General features: G+C 46.0%; 1 protein-coding gene across 1 annotated transcript in view; it reads right to left on the bottom strand.

The window, feature by feature from the left end:
• BPNT2 (3'(2'), 5'-bisphosphate nucleotidase 2) overlaps positions 1 to 20,731 on the bottom strand; it is a 64,887-nt gene that overhangs the window by 7,078 nt on the left and 37,078 nt on the right. Inside the window, exon 4 of the mRNA XM_033934519.1 lies at positions 12,533 to 12,691. Within this exon, the coding sequence (XP_033790410.1) occupies positions 12,533 to 12,691 (159 nt within the window). The remainder of the gene's footprint in view (positions 1 to 12,532; positions 12,692 to 20,731) is intronic.

Here is a 20,731-nt window from a genome sequence, read left to right as displayed (position 1 = left end):
AAGCCACTGAAGCTGCCATTGCTCTGACTTTATGGGCCGTGACTCGACTCTGTAGTTGTAATCCAGCCTGGGCACAGCAGAAAGAGATACAAGCAGTCATCCAGTTAGAGATTGGATGTCCCAACTTGTTTGGATTGAAGGAAACAAAAAGTTGAGGAGCAGTTCTGTGTGATTTGTTGCGTTCCAAGTAGAAGGCCAAAGCACGTTTACAGTCCAGAGTATGAAGAGCTGATTCTCCAGGATGAGAATGAGGTCTTGGAAAAAAACACTGGAAGTACAATAGATTGGTTGAGATGAAATTCTGAAACCACTTTAGGTAAGAATTTAGGATGAGTACGGAGGACCCCCTTGTCATGATGGAAAACTGTGAAAGCTGGATCAGCAACTAATGCTTGCAGCTCACTGACTCTATGAGCAGATGTGAGGACAAGAAACACCACTTTCCAAGTGAGATACTTCAGATGAGCCGTAGACATTGGTTCAAATGGAGGCTTCATCAATTGAGCAAGAACAACACTGAGATCCCAAACCACTGGAGGCGGTTTGAAAGGAGGTTTGACATTGAACAGTCCTTTCATGAATCTGGAAACCACCGGATGAGCAGAGAGGGGTTTCCCATCAATAGGCTGATGGAAAGCCGCAATTGCACTGAGATGGACTCAGATCGATGTAGATTTGAGGCCAGAAGTGGATAAGTGCAAAAGGTAATCTAAAACAGAAGATAAGGAGGAATACTGAGGCTCCTTATCATGGGAAAAACATCATGTAGAAAATCTAGTCCATTTTTGGTGATAGCATTGTCTAGTGGTAGGCTTCCGAGAAGCCTCTAAACCGTCTCTTACAGATTGAGAAAACTGAAGAGGAGTTATGTTGAGAGGTATCAAGCTGTCAGGTGTAGAGACTGCAGGTTGGGATGAAGCAGAGATCCCTGACTCTGTGTAAGCAGAGAAGGAAAAACTGGTAGAAGGTATGGCTTCTTGCTGCTGAGTTGAAGTAGAAGGGAGTACCAAGGTTGTCTCGGCCACCGAGGGGAAGTCAGAATCATGGTGGCATGATCGTTCTTCAACTTGACCAGAGTCTTGAAAATGAGAGGGAATGCATATAGGAAGAGATTCGTCCATTCCAGAAGAAAAGCATCTGCCTCGAGGCGATGGGGAGAGTATATCCTGGAGCAGAACTGAGGCAGTTTGTAGTTGTGGGGAGCTGCAAAGAGGTATATCTGAAGTGTTCCCCACTGTAAAAAAATGTGATGAAGAGGCGAGAAATGGAGCGTCCATTCGTGAGGTTGCAGAAGACGACTCAAGTTGTCCGCCAATCAATTCTTCGCCCCTTGGATGTAGACAGCTTTGAGGAAGGTGTTGTGGTGGATTGCCCAGTCCCAAACCCTCAGAGCTTCTTGACAAAGGGAGGCAGATCCCGTCCCTCCATGTTTGTTGATATAATACATGGCGACTTGGTTGTCCGTCCAAATGAAAACTACTTGGTCATGAAGAAGATGTTGAAAAGTGTTCAGAGCCTTGAGGATCCCTCTGAGTTCCAAAAGATTGATACGACACTGACGATCCATACTGGTCCAGTGGCCTTGAGTGCGGAGACCATCGAGATGAGCGCCCCAAGCGTAGGTCGAGGAATCTGTCGTGAAGACCTTCTGATGGGGAGAGAGCGTTTGAAAAAGCAAGCCTCTGGAGAGATTGGAAGAGAGCATCCACCAACGGAAAGACTGCTTCAAAGAAGGAGTGACTGTTATGTGTTGAGAAAGTGGGTCGCAAACCTGCGTCCATTGAGATGCCAGGGTCCACTGAGGAATTCTGAGGTGAAGTCTGGCAAAAGGAGTCACATGTATTGTGGATGCCATGTGACCTAGGAGTACCATCATGAGTCTCGCTGAGATGGAAGATCGGGAAGACACTGTATGACAGAGTTGAAGAAGAGTCTCCAAACGTTGTTGTGGGAGGAATGCTCTGAGTTGGACAGTGTCCAGAACAGCTCCAATGAATTGTAGATTCTGTGAGGGCTGAAGTTGGGATTTGGGAAAGTTGATTTCGAATCCCAAACTTTGTAGGAACCCGGTAGTCCGTTGGGTCGCTACAATAACCCCTTGAGATGTTGAATCTTTGATGAGCCGTTCGTCGAGGTATGGAAATACCTGAAGACCATGGTTCCGTAGAGCTACTGCTACCACTACCAGGCACTTGGTGAACACTCTGGGAGATAAAGCCAGGCCGAAGGGTAGCACTCTGTATTGATAATGCAGATTCCCCACCCGAAATCTGAGATATTGACGGGAGGCCGGATGAATGGGGATACGAGTGTAGGCCTCCTTGAGATCCAGAGAGCATAACCAGTCATTCTGCTCGAGAAGGGGATAAAGGGATGCCAGGGACAACATTCAAAATTTTTCTTTGACCAAAAATTTGTTGAGAGCCCTGACATCCAGAATGGGCCGCAAATCGCCCATCTTTTTCAGAACAAAGAAGTAACGGGAGTAAAAACCCCTGTTCTGCTCCTCCAAAGGAACTGGTTCGATGGCATGGAGACGAAGCAGAGCTTGAGCTTTATGAAGAAGAGCGGTCTGGGAAGGACTGGAAGGATACTCTCTTGGAGGAAGCTCTGGTGGAACCTGAGTGAAATGAAGAGAGTATCCTTCCCTGATTATGGTGAGCACCCAGAGGTCGGATGTAATAGTCATCCATCGGTGGTAAAAATGATGGAGACGACCTCCTATAGGGGGAAAAGAAGTCAGAGTCAGAGCGGTAGAGGTTATGCTCTGTTTTAAACAGTCAAAAAGGCTGAGTAGCCTTAGGTGCAGTAGAAGGTTGAGGTTTTTGTTGCTTCTGAGGCTGCTGTTTTTTTTAAGAGGACGGCGATTGTAAGGAGCCGTCCTAGGAACAAAACGCTGTTGATATATAGGAGCAGGGCATGTAGGTTTGGCAGGATCTGGCTTTGGCTTAGGTCTGACAATAGAAGCAAAGGATTTTTTTCATGTTCAGACAATTTCTTGGTGGCTGCCTCGATAGATTCATCAAAGAGGTCATTGCCCACACAAGGAATATTAGCTAAGCGATCCTGAAGATTAGGGTCCATGTCAATGGTATGAAGCCAGGCAAGGCGGTGCATAACTACAGACCAAGTAGCTGCCCGGGCATATAACTCGAAGGCATCGTAAGATGACTGTAGGAGATGTAATCAGAGTTGTGATAAAGAAGCAAGGACTTCTTGAAATTCAAAGTGCTTTTGAGTATCCAAATAAATCAAGAATTTTGATAATAAAGAAATGAGGAACTCAAAATAAGTAATAAAATGAAAATTATAATTGAGGACTTTAGAGGACATCATGGCATTTTGATAGATGCGACGTCCAAATTTATCCATAATTTTCCCTTCCCTTCCAGGAGGAATGGTGGCATAAACCTTGGAAGGATGGGACCTCTTCAAGGAGGACTCGACTAGCAGGGACTGATGAGATAACTGTGAGTTGTCAAACCCTTTGCGATGTACAGTTTTATACCTAGAGTCCAATTTGCCTGGAACAGCCGGTATGGTACAAGGGGTCTCCAGGCATTGACCAAAAGTCTGATACAAAAGCTTGTGAAGAGGAAGCTTAAGAGACTCTGCCGGAGGTTGAGGGAGATGCATGACTTCGAGGTACTCCTTAGAGTATTTGGACCAGCATCTAATTGAAGATCCAAGTCAACAGCCATCTGACGAAGAAAAGATGAGAAAGATAGCTGATCCACTAATGCATTGCCTTGAGAAGGACTCGAGGACGTCAAGGCAGCCTGGGTCAAAGATGAAGCTTCGACAGGAAAAAAAGGCATCAAAAGAATATGGAGACTTGGACGAAGCAATCGAAACCGCTGCATCCTCGAAGTTCGGAAGTGGAGACCTTGAGCGAGGAGTCGGCGGTCTAGTCGAAGTAGGAGTAGAAGCTTTGTTGAAGGACGTTCTTTAGAAGAAGAACTATGCCTGGAAGTATGCCTCGATGAAGGCCTCGATCGTTGGTGAGAGCGATGCTTGGAAGCAGATCTCGAAGATTGAGGAGACTTCCCCTCGGAGACAGAAGCAGCCGATGCCACCAAAGAATGGATAGGACTGGAGGTTGTAGAGCGAAGGTCCAGAGGCTTGATGGAGGAACCTCGATGCACTCCCAAAGACTCTGCTCCTTGTATAGAGTGTGAGGATTCCTGTCGAGGCACTTGCAAAGATTCTGCTCCTTGCTTCGCGTGCTTGGATACCAGACCAGACACTCGCAGGAGAGTCTGCTCCCTGCAAAGAGTGTGTAAGTTCTGACTGAGGCAAATGAAGCGGCTCAACCTCGCGGGAGTCTGCTGAATGCCCAGGCTGGATCCCATATTAGTAAGGAACTGAAAGAATTGCTTCTCCAACATGGTCTGGAAAGAAACCGGCAAGGATGGATCCGCGTCTGAAACCGGACCACCTGCTATGGCTGGAAGTTCCAAAGTGGCAGTGGAAATGTGCTTCAACTTGGAAGTCTTAGGAAGCTTGAGGACCACCGCTGGAACTTTCTGCTGAGCTGTCTGACCTGAGGATCCAGGAGAAGATACAGCAGGTGTACTCGAGGAAAGCCGCCGCAAAGGAAGAAGGTTTGATGAGGCTCGAGGTCGGAGTTATGGTGGCAGGAGGACCCTCGGTAGAAGGTGGAACCGAGGCCGCTTTCGAAGTCGAGGGTGTGACTGAAGAGTCCATCCCGAAAAGCTTCTCCACTAAAATCCGACGACGTTTAAGTGCTCAAGGTTGAAGAGTAGCACAGCGCTCGCACGACTTCGGTTGATGGTCCGGCCCAAGGCACTTGAGGCACCAAAGGTGTGGGTCCGTGAGGGAAATCACACACTGTCACTGGCTACACTTCTTGAAGGCCATTGCTGGCCAGGACATAGGAGGAAAAATAGCCGCAGTGAAGTCGAAACCCGCGGGCTGCGGCCGAGCGGCCTCCCCCGCCAATCAAATGGAAGAAAAATAAAATAAGATTTTTTTTTTTTTAAACTAGAAATAAAGAAAAGAACACAGCGATTTGTGAAGAAAATAAACTCAAACCGCGGTGAGAGAAAGCATGAAGTAACAAAGATAAACGCAGAGTCAAAGACTGAGTTCTCGGCTCCGCGGAAAATTAAGGAGACTTGTCCTGCGCTGGACGGGAAGGCACTCGCGCACGCGCAGTGCGGATGACTCAAAACTTCTAAGTTTCTACAAGCAAGTCTGCTTGCGAGGCTGTCCGCATCCGGGATCCGTGGATGACGTCGCCCATGTGTGAGAATAGGCTGCCTGCTTGTCCTGGGATAAAAACATATTACATACACGGTAAAACTTTTTACAAAAATCAAATTGGGAGGGGAAGAAATACAATGTATATATAGGAAAGATGGGGGGAAAGGGAAGCGTACAGGAGGAGGGGGAAAATGCTACAATTGTAAATGTCTTCAAATAAAAATGTTTTTAGTTCCAATTTAAATTTGGGAAAAGAATCTTGCTGTTTGAGGTGAATAGGCAGGACATTCCATAAAGTTGGTGCAACAACTTTTACGGGTGGTGTCGTAGACAATACTACTCCAATAAAGGAAGAAGTCCAGACTAAGGGCCCATAATTGTCCTTGGCTTTTTAAGTTTGACTCAGATTTGAGAAGGGGAGACTTTTTTCCTTCCACATAAAATTGTTTTTGTTCCTACTTTTTTTTTTTGTACATGTATCATAAAACTCTCATTTACCATTTCACATTTCTTAGCTGATGAGGCTGACTGTAGCTGCACACACTGTGGAGGAGTTGCTCTCAAAACCAGAGGAGAGAATCAGACAGAAATCAATTGCTTCTACTGCAGTGACGTAAGGGCAAACAAGAGTTCTCAACAGTTTGCTACAATCGTAAACCCATGTGTACAGGTTGCATAAATATGTTAGCTTATTATAGTAAGATTTATTCCTATTAAAGTCTGTAATTCTCTTGTGACTTCATGTTCACCAAATAGTTCTGCAATTTTTCAAATTGTGTGTGCTTGTTAAGTTGAAATTTTTTTTCCTAAAAACCTCAAGTGGACTGTACCAACGAAGGCAGGTTGGATCTATCTCATGGCCAGCATGTTAGAACATAAGAATAGCCTTACTGGGTCAAACCAATGGTCCATCTAGCCCAGTATCCTGTTCCCAACAGTGGCCAATCCAGGTCACAAGTGCCCAGCTAGCTAGATCCTAAGTAGTACATAAGAACATAAGAAGCACCATCTCTGGATCAGACCTTCGGATCTCTACACAGAGTTAAATAGGGGAGGGTCATTAGGGTGGGCAGACTAGATGGGCCGCGGCCCGTATCTGCCATCTTTTTCTATGTTTCTATGATCCGTGCACTCGAAGGCCCAGCCAGGTGTACACCTTGTGTAATTTTAGTCACCCTCTATGCCTCTCGTAAGGAGATGTGCATCTAGTTAGTTTTTAAATCCTAGGACGGTCGATTCCGCTATAATCTCCTCTGGGAGAGCATTCCAGGTGTCAACCACTCTTTGTGTGAAGCAGAACTTCCTGATATTTGTCCTGGTCTTGTCCCCCCTTAGCTTCAGTCCATGTCCTCTTGTCCGTGTCACACTGGACATTGTAAATAACTTTTTTTCCTGCTCTATTTTGTCGATTCCTTTCAGTATTTTGAAGGTCTCGATCATATCCCCTTGCAGTCTCCTTTTCTCAAGGGAGAACAATCCCAGTCTCTTAAGTCATTCCTCGTATTTCAGATTCTCCATACCTTTTACTAGCTTTGTTGATCGTCTCTGCACTCTCTCTAGCAGTTTTATATCCTTCTTTAGGTTGGGAGACCAATGTTGGACACAGTATTCCAAGTGTGGTCTGACCATTGCTCTATAAAGCGGCATTATAACCCTCTCCGATCTACTCGTGATTCCCTTCTTTATCATGCCTAACATTCTATTTGCTTTCTTTACGCCGCCGCGCATTGTGCTGACAGCTTCAGGGTCCTATCTATCAGCATGCCCAGGTCCTTTTCTTGTTCGCTCTACCCAGAGTTGCTCCTGACATTCTATACTCGTGCTCCTTGTTCTTTCTGCCTAAATGCATTACTTTGCACTTTTCCACATTAAACTTCATCTGCCATTTCTCCGCCCATTTCTCTAACTGACACAAGTCGCTCTGGAGTTCCTCGCTATCCTTCTGCGATCTGATTGCCCGGCATAGCTTTGTGTCATCTGCAAACTTGATGATCTCACTGGATGTTCCTTCCTCTAGGTCATTGAACATCCAGTGAGATCATCAATAGATTTTATACTGCTTATCCTAGGAATAAGCAGTAGCAAACATACTACATGGAGGGCTATGTACGTCAACGCCCACAGTTTGGGCAACAAGATCCTGGAACTAGAGACTGAAATGAGGAACGCTGACCTGGATGTGGTGGCGATATCTGAGATCTGGCTCACAGACTCCCAAGGATGGGACATGGTCATACCAGGATACAACCTACTTCGCCAAGACAGGGAGGGCAGAATGGGAGGAGGGGTAGCAATATACACTAAGGATGATATTAAAGTCACCAGAATCACAGATATTTGGCCAGGGGGAATGACAAATGCCTGTATCTTGGCATAATATACAGACCCCCAAGGCAACAGGATGACCTGGATATGGAATTAATTGGTGACATAGAGAATATCACCTTACGTGGGGATACAGTGTTATTAGTAGACTTCAATATGCCTGATGTGGATTGGAACACACTTTCCACTGCATCCAGCAGCAGCAGGAGACTATTGAACTCTATGAAGGGAGCTAAACTGAGGCAACTGGTATCGGAGCCAATGAGGGAACAGGCAATACTAGATCTATTACTTACCAATGGTGAAAGTGTCACTGGGGTCTCAGTGGGCGACAAGTTGGCCTCCAGTGACCACAACATGGTATGGTTCAATCTCAGGAAGGGTTTCGCCAAAACTAACACATTGACCAAGGTCCTTAGCTTCAAGAACGTCAACTTTGAGGGTATGGGGGATTTCATCCATCAAGCGCTACAAAACCGAGCAGGAACAGATAATGTAGAAGAACTGTGGTTAACTCTGAAAGCTACCATTCAGGAGGCAACCAACCGCTATATAAAATCAGTGAGTAAACGGCGCAGGAACACTAAACCACAATGGTTCTCTGCGGAGATCTCGAACCTCATAAAAGAAAAGAAAAAAGCGTTCATTTCTTACAAACATACAGGATCTCAGGACTCTTGAGAAGTCTATTTGACTAAGACAAGAGCTGTCAAAACAGCAGTTAGAGAGGCCAAATTCCGAATGGAGGAAACTTTAGCAAAGAACATCATGAAGGACGATAAATCCTTCTTCAGGTATATTAGCGACAGAAACCGAAACACAAGCGGTATAGTACGCCTTAGGAAACCAGACGGGAACTATGTAGAAGCTGACTCAGAAAAAGCCGAATTGTTAAACAAATACTTCTGTTCAGTCTTCACCCGCGAAGCGCCAGGTTCCGGCCCTCAGCTACAGAAAAAGGATGGCTCAGTAGACCCGTTTAGTGATTTCAAGTTTACAACAAGCAGTGTCTACTGTGAGCTGTCAAAACTCAAGGTCAACAAAGCAATGGGGCCAGACAACCTACACCCCAGGGTGCTCAGGGAGTTAAGGGACTTCCTGGCGGAACCACTATCCGCGCTCTTCAATCTCTCCCTTAGCACAGGTAGAGTCCCGTTGGACTGGAAAACGGCTAACGTCATTCCACTCCACAAAAAAGGTTGCAGGACGGAGGCTGAGAACTACAGACCAGTGAGTCTCACATCAATAGTGAGCAAACTAATGGAAACTCTAATCAAACACCAATTAGATAAGATCCTGGACGTGGAGAATCTACGGGATCCCCGTCAACATGGATTTACCAAGGGGAAATCCTGCCAATCCAACTTGATCAGCTTCTTTGACTGGGTGACGGGGAAGCTTGATGTTGGAAAGTCCTTGGACATTGTATACTTGGACTTCAGCAAAGCATTTGATAGTGTCCCACACCACAGGTTGTTGTGCAAAATGAGTTCTATAGGATTAGGTGACACTTTGACAAAATGGGTTGGAGACTGGCTTAGTGGTATACTTCAGAGGGTGGTGGTGAACGGCACCCCCCTCCGTAACGACAGCAGTGATCAGCGGAGTGCCGCAGGGCTCGGTCTTGGGCCCGATCCTTTTCAATATCTTTATAAGGGACTTGGCTGAGGGGCTTCGGGGTAAAATAACATTATTCGCCGATGACGCCAAACTATGTAATATAATAGGTATGAGCACAACGGACAATATGATACACGACCTACTCCTATTGGAGCAATGGTCTAGGACCTGGCAACTGAATTTCAATGCCAAAAAATGCAAAGTCATGCACCTTGGCAATCAAAATCCATGCAAGACTTACACCCTAAATGGCGAGATCCTAGCAAGGACTGCTGCAGAACGGGATTTAGGGGTAATCATCAGTGAAGACATGAAGACTGCCAATCAAGTGGAGCGGGCTTCATCTAAGGCTAGGCAGATCATAGGATGTATACGTAGGAGTTTCATCAGCCGTAAGCCTGAAGTCATTATGCCGTTGTATAGATCCATGGTGACGCCCCATCTGGAGTACTGCGTACAATTCTGGAGGCCTCATTACCGCAAGGATGTACTGAGACTTGAGTCAGTCCAGCGGATGGCCACCCGGATGGTCTCGGGACTCAAGGATCTCCCGTACGAGGAACGGCTGGATAAATTACGCCTATACTCACTCGAGGAACGCAGAGAGAGGGGAGACATGATCGAGACGTTCAAATACCTCACGGGCCGTATCGAGGTAGAAGAGGATATCTTCTTTTTCAAAGGTCCGACGGCGACAAGAGGACATCCATGGAGAATCAGGGGCGGTAAATTGCACGGCGACACCAGGAAATACTTTTTCACCGAAAGAGTGGTTGATCGCTGGAATAAACTTCCACTTCAGGTGATCGAAGCAAGCAGCGTGCCTGATTTTAAGAAGAAATGGGATCATCTCGTGGGATCTCTACACAGAGTTAAATAGGGGAGGGTCATTAGGGTGGGCAGACTAGATGGGCCACGGCCCTTATCTGCCATCTTTTTCTATGTTTCTATGTTACCCCAAGCCATCTCAATAATGACCTATGGACTTCTCTTTTAGGAAATTATCCAAGCCTTTTAAAAATCCTGCTAAACTAACTAATTCCACCACATTCTCCGACAACGAATTCCAGGTAATTACACATTGTGTGAAGAAATATTTTCTCCAGTTTGTTTAAATCTTAGTAGCTTCATCGCATGCCCCCTCTAGTCCTAGCATTTTTGGAAAGTGAACAAGCAATTAAAAAATGATTCTCAAATTTACATGTTTATACAAGAAAATTCTTTTTTACACATAGTAAAAGAAGGTGCAAAGTTCGAATAGGAAGCAGTTTTCAGAAGGGAAACTACCTGCTTAGTTGGTTAACAGGTTAGTTATAAGAAGATACTGAAATACTCATTTAGCAGTAATAATAATAGAAGTACTTTGCTGCTACATGAGCTATCTGAAAACTGTTCATTTTTTTTTTGGGGGGGGGAACACTGAAAAGTGAAATTAGTAATATCTGCAAAATGCTTGGAAAGAAATACATCACTGATTAAAGAAAAACTGACTATCCCTAAAGAATATGAAATTCCATCATACTTGATAATGTCCTTTCCTTTAGTTCTGCTGCACCATATTGATGTCCCTGTGCTAGCCAAATAAGTTACCCCATGCTTTCAACTGGAGGAGGGAGGTACCGTATTTTCACGCAGATAACGCGCACCCGTGTATAACGCGCACACGGGTATAGCGCGCAGAAACCACGATATTATGTATAAAAACTTTTGTATACTGCACTCACGGGTATAACGCGCATGCTGCCCGACTGTCCTTTCGCCCGCCCCGACTCTCCTCTGGCCACCCCGACTCTCCTTTCGCCCGCCCCGACTCTCCTCTGGCCACCCCGACTCTCCGTGCGCTGTCCCGACTCTCCGTTTACCCGCCCTGCCCCCCCCTCCGGCAGGACCACTCGCACCCCCACCCCGAAGGACCGCCGACTCCCCGACAATATCGGGCCAGAAGGGAGCCCAAACCCTCCTGGCCACGGCGACCCCCTACCCCCACCCCGCACTACATTACGGGCAGGAGGGATCCCAGGCCCTCCTGCCCTCAACACAAACCCCCCTCCCTCCAACGACCGCCCCCCCCCCAAGAACCTCCGACCGCCCCCTCATAAATGCTTTTATTAGAAGCTTATGGCTTGCCCACTACCGTAAATATCCTCCCTTCTGGAAGACACAGCAGAGAGTCTAATAAGAGCCCACGAGATACAAAAGTTTTTCTACATAGTTCCCACCCCGCCCGACGCCCGATTCACCCCCCCCAGCAGGACCGCTCGCACCCCCACCCCGAACGACCGCTCGCACGCGCTCCCACCCGCACCCGCGATCGGAGCAAGAGGGAGCCCAAGCCCTCTTGCCCGGCCGACTCCCCGACAATATCGGGCCAGGAGGGAGCCCAAACCCTCCTGGCCACGGCGACCCCCTACCCCCACCCCGCACTACATTACGGGCAGGAGGGATCCCAGGCCCTCCTGACCTCGACGCAAACCCCCCTCCCTCCAACGACCGCCCCCCCCCAAGAACCTCCGACCGCCCCCCCAGCCGACCCGCGACCCCCCTGACCGACCCCCACGACACCCCCACCCCCCTTCCCCGTACCTTTGGTAGTTGGCCGGACAGACATAAGGCTCCAGGGCCTATTCTGATTGGCCCACGCGCCTTAGGCCCCACCAGTAGGCGGAGCTTTGGGACGGATGGGCCAATCCGGCCTCATTCCGTCGTTGGCTGCCTGCCGGACAGGCGGGTTTGGCTCCCGTCTGTCCGGCCAACTACCAAAAGTACGGGGAAGGGGGGTGGGGGTGTCGTGGGGGTCGGCCAGGGGGGTCGCGGGTCGGCTGGGGGGGCGGTCGGAGGTTCTTGGGGGGGGCGGTCATTGGAGGGAGGGGGGTTTGCGTCGAGGGCAGGAGGGCCTGGGATCCCTCCTGCCCGTAATGTAGTGCGGGGTGGGGGTAGGGGGTCGCCGTGGCCAGGAGGGTTTGGGCTCCCTCCTGGCCCGATATTGTCGGGGAGTCGGCCGGGCAAGAGGGCTTGGGCTCCCTCTTGCTCCGATCGCAGGTGCGGGTGGGAGCGCGTGCGAGCGGTCGTTCGGGGTGGGGGTGCGAGCGGTCCTGCTGGGGGGGGTGAATCGGGCGTCGGGCGGGGTGGGAACTATGTAGAAAAACTTTTGTATACTGCGCTCACGCGTATAACGCGCGAGGGGTATGCGCGGTAGGTAAAAACGCGTATAACGCGCGCGTTATATGCGTGAAAATACGGTATACAGTAGGAAAACAAAATCAAGCCCCTTTCTCCCCTGATAGGCTACAGTTTGCCAATAACATTTAAAATAGCTTCAAATAGGGTAACAAAGACAACGGAAGGTAGAGCTCCAACATACCTGCACCACCAGCTGGAATTATCTCCGTCTCATTTCCAAATGTTTTCAAAGCAACCTCCTTTACTTTCCCTGCGTGGGAGCGGGACACAATGATCTTAGGAGTCTTACTATAGGAGTTACGTGCTTTTACATTCGATCCACCGTTCACCATGCCCCATGCTGTAAGAGAGAGACATTTTATTGGGTATGAAGGTAAACTAAAAGAAGACGTATGAAATGGACGCTATGATTCTGCAAATTCTACAATGTGGAAAAAGAAAGAAATGGACATTAACAATTATACTATGCCCCTACCATTATCGTTGACATAAAGGAACTTATGATTTATGAAAGTGTAGGTCCGCCTTTTAAAAATGTGTGGGTTTTCACAGAATGCATATTTTTAGCTGATCTCAGGAGAGACATTCAAAGTTTAGAGCATGGACAAGGATGAGGAATAATATGCAAGGAGTGGCCTAGTGGTTATAAAAATGAAAATCAAGGACCACAGAAGCAGGTTCAAATCTAAAGTTCTCACAACAAAACTTCCTTTTGACTTCAGGTAAGAAACTTCACCTTCCACTGCCTCAGTACAAAACTACTTAATAGCCTCATTTACTAACTTGTATTAACACATGTTATTTAACACAAACCCTATTATTCTCAATAACATAAGAACATAAGCCGTGCCTCTGCTGGGTCAGACCAGAGGTCCATCATGCCCAGCAGTCCGCTCACGCGGCAGCCCATCAGGTCCAGGACCTGTATAGTAGCCCTCTATCTATACCCTTCTATCCCCTTCTCCATCAGAAAATTGTCCAATTCCTTCTTGAACTCCAATACCGTACTCTGCCCTATCACGCCCTCTGGAAGCGCGTTCCAGGTATCCACCACCCGTTGGGTGAATAAGAACTTCCTAGCATTGGTTCTGAATCTGTCCCCTTTTAATTTTTCCAAATGCCCTCTCGTTCTTGTAGTTGTTGAAAGTTTGAAGGATCTATCCCTCTCACTTTCTCTATGCCCTTCGTGATCTTGTAAGTCTCTATCATATCTCCTCTAAGTCTCCGCTTCTCCAGCGAAAAAAGCCTCAGTCTCTCTAATCTTTCAGCGTATGAAAGGTTTTCCATATCTTTTATCAAATGCGTCGCTCTCTTCTGAACCCTCTCAAGTATCGCCATATTCTTCTTTAGGTACGGCGACCAATATTGGACGCAGTACTCCAGATGCGGGCGCATCATCGCCCGATACAATGGCAGGATAACTTCTTTCTTCTGCTTGTAGGGCCTACTTACTACACATATAGCTTGCATTAAGGCACATTAAGATATCAAAGCAAGGCAGTAAATGAAGTCATTAGACTTGTAAGGTCTTTGAGCAAGGAAAATATCCACAGTGGTTAAAAGGCAATTTACTTTGCGTTTCGTTTTAGAAAAACAAGTAATTAAATCTAAATCCAAAGGAAATGATTCTCAGATTCACATGTTTATACAAGAACATTTTTTACACACAGTAAAAGGTGGTGCAAAGTTTGCAGGCAATTTCAAATAGGAAGTAGTTTTAAGAAGGGAAACTACCTGCTTAGTTCGTTAACAGGTTAGCTTTAAGATACTGAAACACTCGTTTAGCAGTGGTAACAATAGTGGTACTTTGCTGCTACACTTCCTGTCTGAAAACTGTTGACAATTTTATTTTATTTATTTTATTTTTTTATTTTCTTTTTGGGGGGAGGACACTGAAAAATGAAATTAGTAGCATTTGCAAAAAGCTTTGAAAGAAATATATCACTGAATAAAGAAAAACTGACTATCCACTATAGAATATGAAATTCAGTCATACTTAATAATGTCTTTTCCTTTAGTCCTGCTGACCATCCTGTCACCCTCCCTTGAAGACTGCAGCCCAAGGGACCCCATTGCATTCTCTGCTTACCTCAAAGTCTAAGGCCTTGGCTGAGGAGGCTGAGGAAAGAGTCAATAAGGTGAGAAAACTCTTCCCAATGAAATGAACAAATGACTAGGGAATGCTTCTCCTCTGGGGTGAGGAAGACTCTCAGACACCAAATCTTTGAGTGACTATGAATCAAAGTTGTCCCCTATTTCCAGCTGGCCTCCAGTGACCATACAGCCTCTTTCTGGTACCTGGTCTTTCTCGCATCTTTTGGCCCCAGGGCCAGGGGACTCTGCATCGTTCCTGAGCTCAGGAGACCAGTCTCAGCTGCCTGGACTTGCTTGACTAGCACAATCACTTGCTACAGTCATTCTGAGCCCAAGGTCAGTGAAGGAACATAGGCTATCACCTACCCCCAAGTCCTAATGAAGGCTGAAGCTGTTCCTGCTATAAACAAACTGCAGTAACGTGGTTGCAGTTCTCACTAAGGGCATTGGGACAGCAGTAGCCTCCAATGACCTCCATTTCTGTAGTGAGAAGTAGCTTGTCATATAAGAGGAAAACAGAGCCAGCAGTTGTGCTCAGCCACCAACTCCTGCAGGCAGCCTGGCAGCATACCCCACCACATAAGCCAGCATGCATGGGCCTCACTCTGAACTGCAAACTAGGACCCACCATATCTTAAATTCCACTCACTTGGTTCACAGATTTGATTGTTTTTTTAATTGCTTTATTACCCAAACAGCAGAGGAATAAAGATAAACCAAGCAGTTCAGCTGAATTAAAACCAAACCTACTTATGGGCTACCTGGAGCTGCAGAGAGCCCAAGCTCTCACTTCCAAGCAATGACTTGGGGCTAAGAAGTCAAGCTCTCTGTTATATCAGGTCCAGTTCGTGAACTGGAAATCCTAGGAGGAGGCTAATAGGCTCTTTGAAGCTGAATGGTCTTAGCCTACACGGCTAGGAGCTAGGCTAGATATTGCAGTCTTCCACATAGAACCAGCCCTTATTCCAGTGATGTCAATGAGAAAAATGGAAGATTAGGTTTATACCTTTGATAATCTTCTTTCTATTAGTCCCTGGAAGATTCCATAAACTAGGTATTCAATCCCAACCCGCAGTCCGAGAGTTGCAGAAATCCACAATCTTTCTGAGCACCCGCTCCACCCCCTTAGCCTGAGAGCTAGGAAGCATATCCAGTTAAGTCCCAAAGCCAAGCAACATACCTGAACAAATCCATGACAAGGGGGTATGGGGGAGAATCCCCATCAACAGAACTGGTTTGCTCTGCAAAATATAAACAAGTGATAAACAGGCACAAAGGCAACACTGGAGGAACAATGTAGAACTAGCCTGCAATATGAAGTGAGCACCCAAGAAAGGCCTTCGGTAATGTCCATACTCACAGAAACTCCCCAAAGGTCTGGCAACTGGCTGGAAAATCTTCAAGCCTGTAATGAGAGTAACTGAGGAAGAAAGGAGCAGGCTACTTCAAACAACTAAGTGAATACAGAGAGGGTGGGTTGCATGGAATCCTCCAAGGAAGATTATTGAAGGTATAAACCTAATCTTCCATTCTGTTACATCCCTTCTGAATTTCATATGCTAGGTGATGTACCAACGCTACAATAGCTAGGGAGGGACAGAAGAATCAGCCCTCAAACCCGAGGCCCCAAAAACGGCATCAGAATGTGCTGTGGGTAAAAGTATGAAGAGAGGACCAAGTAACCGCCCTGCAAATTTCATCAGGATGAATCGCATGAGATTCCTCCCATGATGCAGCTATACTTCTCGTCATATGTGCTTTAAGCAAGATTGGCGGCTGCTTGCCACGGGAGATGTAAGTCATGGAAATGACTATTCAAATCCATTAAGCGATCAAGAACTTGGATGCCGTCCTACCATAGTGAGGCACAGCAGTTAGAACAAAAAAGTGATCAGACAGCCTGAACTCAACAGTCCTTTCCAAATAATGGATATCCAATTTGCGTAAGATCTGATCTTTGTGGTCCGAACCTGATGGATGAAATGCAGGCAACCTATGAGACCACCTGCTTGCCCTGGATTGGTAGCATGGAATACTGCTACTATTTGGTTTGCCAGGCTTGCAACTTGGATTGGGCCTCTGTGATGACGGGATACTGGGCTAGATGGACCACTGGTCTGACCCAGTAAAGCTATTCTTATGCTCTTATGTTCTTAGAGCAAGAGAAATGGAGAAGGAAAATTAGTAAGTGGATGAAAAGTAAAAAGGTGACGGGTGCCCTCTTGTTGCCGTAGGTCCTTTAAGGAAAAAGATATCTTCTACTTCAATACGGCACATGATTGAGACGTTCAAATATGTCACGGGCCATATTGAAGTAGAAGAAGATATATTTTTCCTTAAAGGACCTACGGCAACAAGAAGGCACCCGTTGAAAATCAGGGGTGGGAGATTTCATAGCGACACCAGGAAGTATTTCTTCACCGAAAGGGTGGTTATCACTGGAATGATCTACCACTGCAGGTAATTGAGGCCAGCAGCATGCTAGATTTAAAAACAAAACAAAAAAATGGGATAAGCACGTGGGATCACTTCAAAGAAGAACTTTTGGGGGATGGTCATTAGAGTGGGCAGACTTGATGGGCCGTGGCCCTTTTCTGCCTTCATATTCTATATTTCTATGTAAGGTTGAAATTTGAGTGGTTGGAGAGGCAGAAAAGTTAAAAAGGGCAGGAAGAGCTAATAAGGAAAGATTCGTATATCAAAGACAGGAGTACGTAGTGATGCAATGAAACAAGACAGGAGAGAGGAGAAAAAAACATATGGACAGCAACCACTGGAAAGTGAATGATCAGAAGTTACAGGAAAGCAGAAGAGTCAAAATGGGACCAACATGATAGAAAAATAAAATGTGCAGGCAACAAAAGTAGACTAAAGAGTTTTATTTTAAATATATTACCTGGAATATGTTAGCTTTTGGATATGTGCATCACAGATCTTTGTATTGTGTCCAGTGGCTTACCAGAGAACTCATGGGTGAGTGAGGGTGGGCAGTGGTCCTGAGTTCAAAGTGGGTAGGCACTAAATTTTCTTCCTGCCAAGCCCCATGCCTCCTACCCAAATTCAAAATATAAATACCTAAGTTGGTGGGCTTCTCAAAGCCCTGCCATCTGAATTCCTCTTCCTCTAGTCTAGCGGCCAGAACTCTTCAAGATCTGTAGCTGGTGACAGCTCAGAGTCATTTCCGCTAGCTGTAGAGCTTGGAGATTTCTGGCTGCCAGAAGGAGGTGGTCTTTAACTGGCAGAGTTTTGGGATCTCCACCATCCAGGGAGGTGGCTAATTTTTGGACCTGGGCCTGGGATCCTTGTGTGTTCAGTACAGAAAGAAGTACAAATCTATTTTTATTTCTCCAGTGTTGTAATATTTCCCCAGTTTAATTTCTTGGGGTTCCCTGTTCAAGTTCTATTTGTGATCTCTTGTTCTGTATTTGGTAAAGGTTTGCCTGTGTTTTGTGTGTAAATAATTCATTTTAAGTTGTTTTATGTGTGTTAGTAATAGGAGGTAGGGATATCAAGGGGAGGGTATAGAGAGGAGAGGGGATCAGGGGTCCCCTCCTTAATTTCTGCCCAGAATGTCTAGAACCAGCCCTGGATGGAGGAATAACATGCAGAAGAAATAAGAATAACCATAGGATTAGTTTCTGTGAATAGATATTTGAAACCTGAGGGGAAAGAAGCAGAAACAGACTGGTGGCCGAGAAAGGCAGGCAAGAATGAATAGTCCCTTTCAAAAATTTCAGAAAGGGACCACAACAGAATTTAGGAACCAGCTAACAGAATAGCTGGACAAAGGGAGATTGTACAGAATACAAGAAAACAGGTCCTGTTTAAAGAGTAACTACAGCTTTGACACATTGTGCCTCATATATTCCTAATAATAGTAAAACACACAAATGCTAGTTGCGTTCCTTTTATAAACATACATTTTGGGGGCCAGTCAAATGCCTCAGAGACAGTGCCTCTTGCTGCTGTGCGACAGACCTGGAGATGCTATTGTAAAAAAAACTGCTTCTCCCTTCCCCCACTCCCTCCCAGGAACCTGGCAACTCATATATTTGACTTTTACCAGTAGACAATTTGGCACTTACATGGAAACATCCAGTGCAGGACAGAGAAAGGTAACATCCAGTGCAGGACAGAGAAAAGAATTAAAAATAAACATTACCATAAAATTCCCCTTTTACAGCGTCATAGTTGAAATCATAAAGGTGGTGGTGGGGCATCTATTCCAAAACTGCAGCAACAATATTGACCAAAAACTCTCAGCTGTCATCTTGTTTGTTCCTCAGCAACCCCATTTCCTCTTTTTGCCCTTAATTCTCATTTTTCTTTTCTTAATATATTTTACAGCCTATGTACTAACCTGTTCTAAAATCAGCAGTTTTAAGGGAAAGGTACAAGTCTATAACTCTAAAATAATTTTGCAATTGCGGTCTGATTGAACTTTATAAACTGTTATGTTATTATGTCATAAGAATGTAAGTGTTGGCATACTGGACAAACCGAAGTTCCATCAAGTCTAGTATCCTGTTTCCAACAGTGGTCAACTCAGGTCACAAGTTATCTGACAAGATCCCAAAAGAGTAAAACAGATTTTATGTTGCTTGTCCTAGAAATAAGCAGTGGATTTTCCCAAATCCATCTTAACAACTTCTAGACTTTTATTTTAGGAAATTATCCAGATCTTATTTAAACCTGCTAATTTAACTGCTTTTACCACATTCTCTGGCAAAAAAATTCCAAAGTCTAATTACCATATATACTCGAATATAGGATGAGATTTTTTGACCAAAATAATGGTCCAAAAATGGGGGTCTCGTCCTATATTTGGGTCATCACCCGACCCCCCTCCCAGACTTCATGCAGGCTTCTGGTAGGCCGGGACAGGAGGGATCCCTCTCTTCTCCAATTTTTTTTTTACTTCCCCCACTTGTCTGCCCACCCGCACATACCTTTTTTGTGGGTGAGCTGCTGAGCAGATGTCGGAGGGGTGAGCTCCTGTGGTCCCTCGCTACTTTCATTATAAATCTGCTGATCGGTGCTACTCCTGCCCTACCAATTATACCGGTAGTCTTTTAAGACCTTGTGAGTCAAGTGAGCAGCAGTTGCAGAGCTTCAAGACCTCGAAATTACCACGCCGAGAGCGAGACCGCAGCCGGACCGGGGACTCCAAGATGGCGGAGGGCGAATCCTCCTCTTCCATGGTTAACAGGCTGGGTGAAGGAAGTCAAGTCGCTTCTGGAGGATTCGCTAACAACTAAGCTGCAGCAACTGTAGATAAATTGGACACGGTGGACACACGGCTGGAATCGTTGCAGGGGAATTTGCTTCTTACCAGCATCGCCTTGCCACCATTGAGGATCAGGTTCAGCAATATGATGGGGAGCAGCAGTGTCTTCGGGCTCGCGTTTCGGCACTTGGAAAAAAGCTCAAGGACATGGAGAATCAGTCCTGGTGGAGTAATCTCTGCTTGGTCGGGATCTCGGAGGCGATTAAAGAGGTGAGCTCCATTCTTTTTTGGAATCCTGGCTTCCCTGCACACTGAATCTTAGGCCCACTCATGGTCCGCTGTGGATCGAGACCCTACACAGTAATCTTGAATTAAGCCTATAAGCAGGATATTCTTCAGGCCATCAGATCTTCAGGCCCGCCAGTACATGAAAATGTGAAAATCCTCTGTTACTATACCATACTGATTCTTGTATCCCGCAAATGTCGACTAGGAATCATTGCAGCTTACATAATATTAGAAATGAAACGGAGGTATATGCTACATGTACATGAATACGTTGTAACAAATCAGTGCAGTGAAGAGAATAGATATGTTTTCAGTGCCTTCCTGAATTGAAAGTGTGTGGAAAGAGTCCTTGGAATTCAAAGGTGGTCTCGAAGAGAGCTTTTCTCCGGACCTGGCATGGGGAGGGGAGTGGCAGCTTCCAGCTTTGAGCTGTCCTCAAGCCACTGAAGGATTGTAAGATCGAGATGACAGAAGAGAGTCCAGCTGAGCTTTCTCCATATATGGCTTTATGGACCATACATGCAATTTTGAACTGAACTCTGCTTTTAACTGGTACCCAGTGCAATTCCTTAAGCAGTGGACTTGCCCTCTCATATTTGGTTTTGCGAAGGATGAGTCTTGCAGCTGTGTTTTGGAGTACCTGAAGTTTCTTAAGGTCTTTCTCTGTGATGCAGCAGTAGAGGGAGTTACAGTAGTCCAAGTAGGGGAGGAGGACAACTTGGGCCACTGTCCTGAAGTTTTTCGGGCTTAGGGCTGATCTGATTGTTCTCA

This window comes from Geotrypetes seraphini, chromosome 2, assembly GCF_902459505.1.
Source record: "Geotrypetes seraphini chromosome 2, aGeoSer1.1, whole genome shotgun sequence".
NCBI lineage: Eukaryota > Metazoa > Chordata > Amphibia > Gymnophiona > Dermophiidae > Geotrypetes > Geotrypetes seraphini.
Note: the sequence above shows the minus strand (reverse complement) of the source record. Positions and strands in the feature narration are given on the sequence as shown.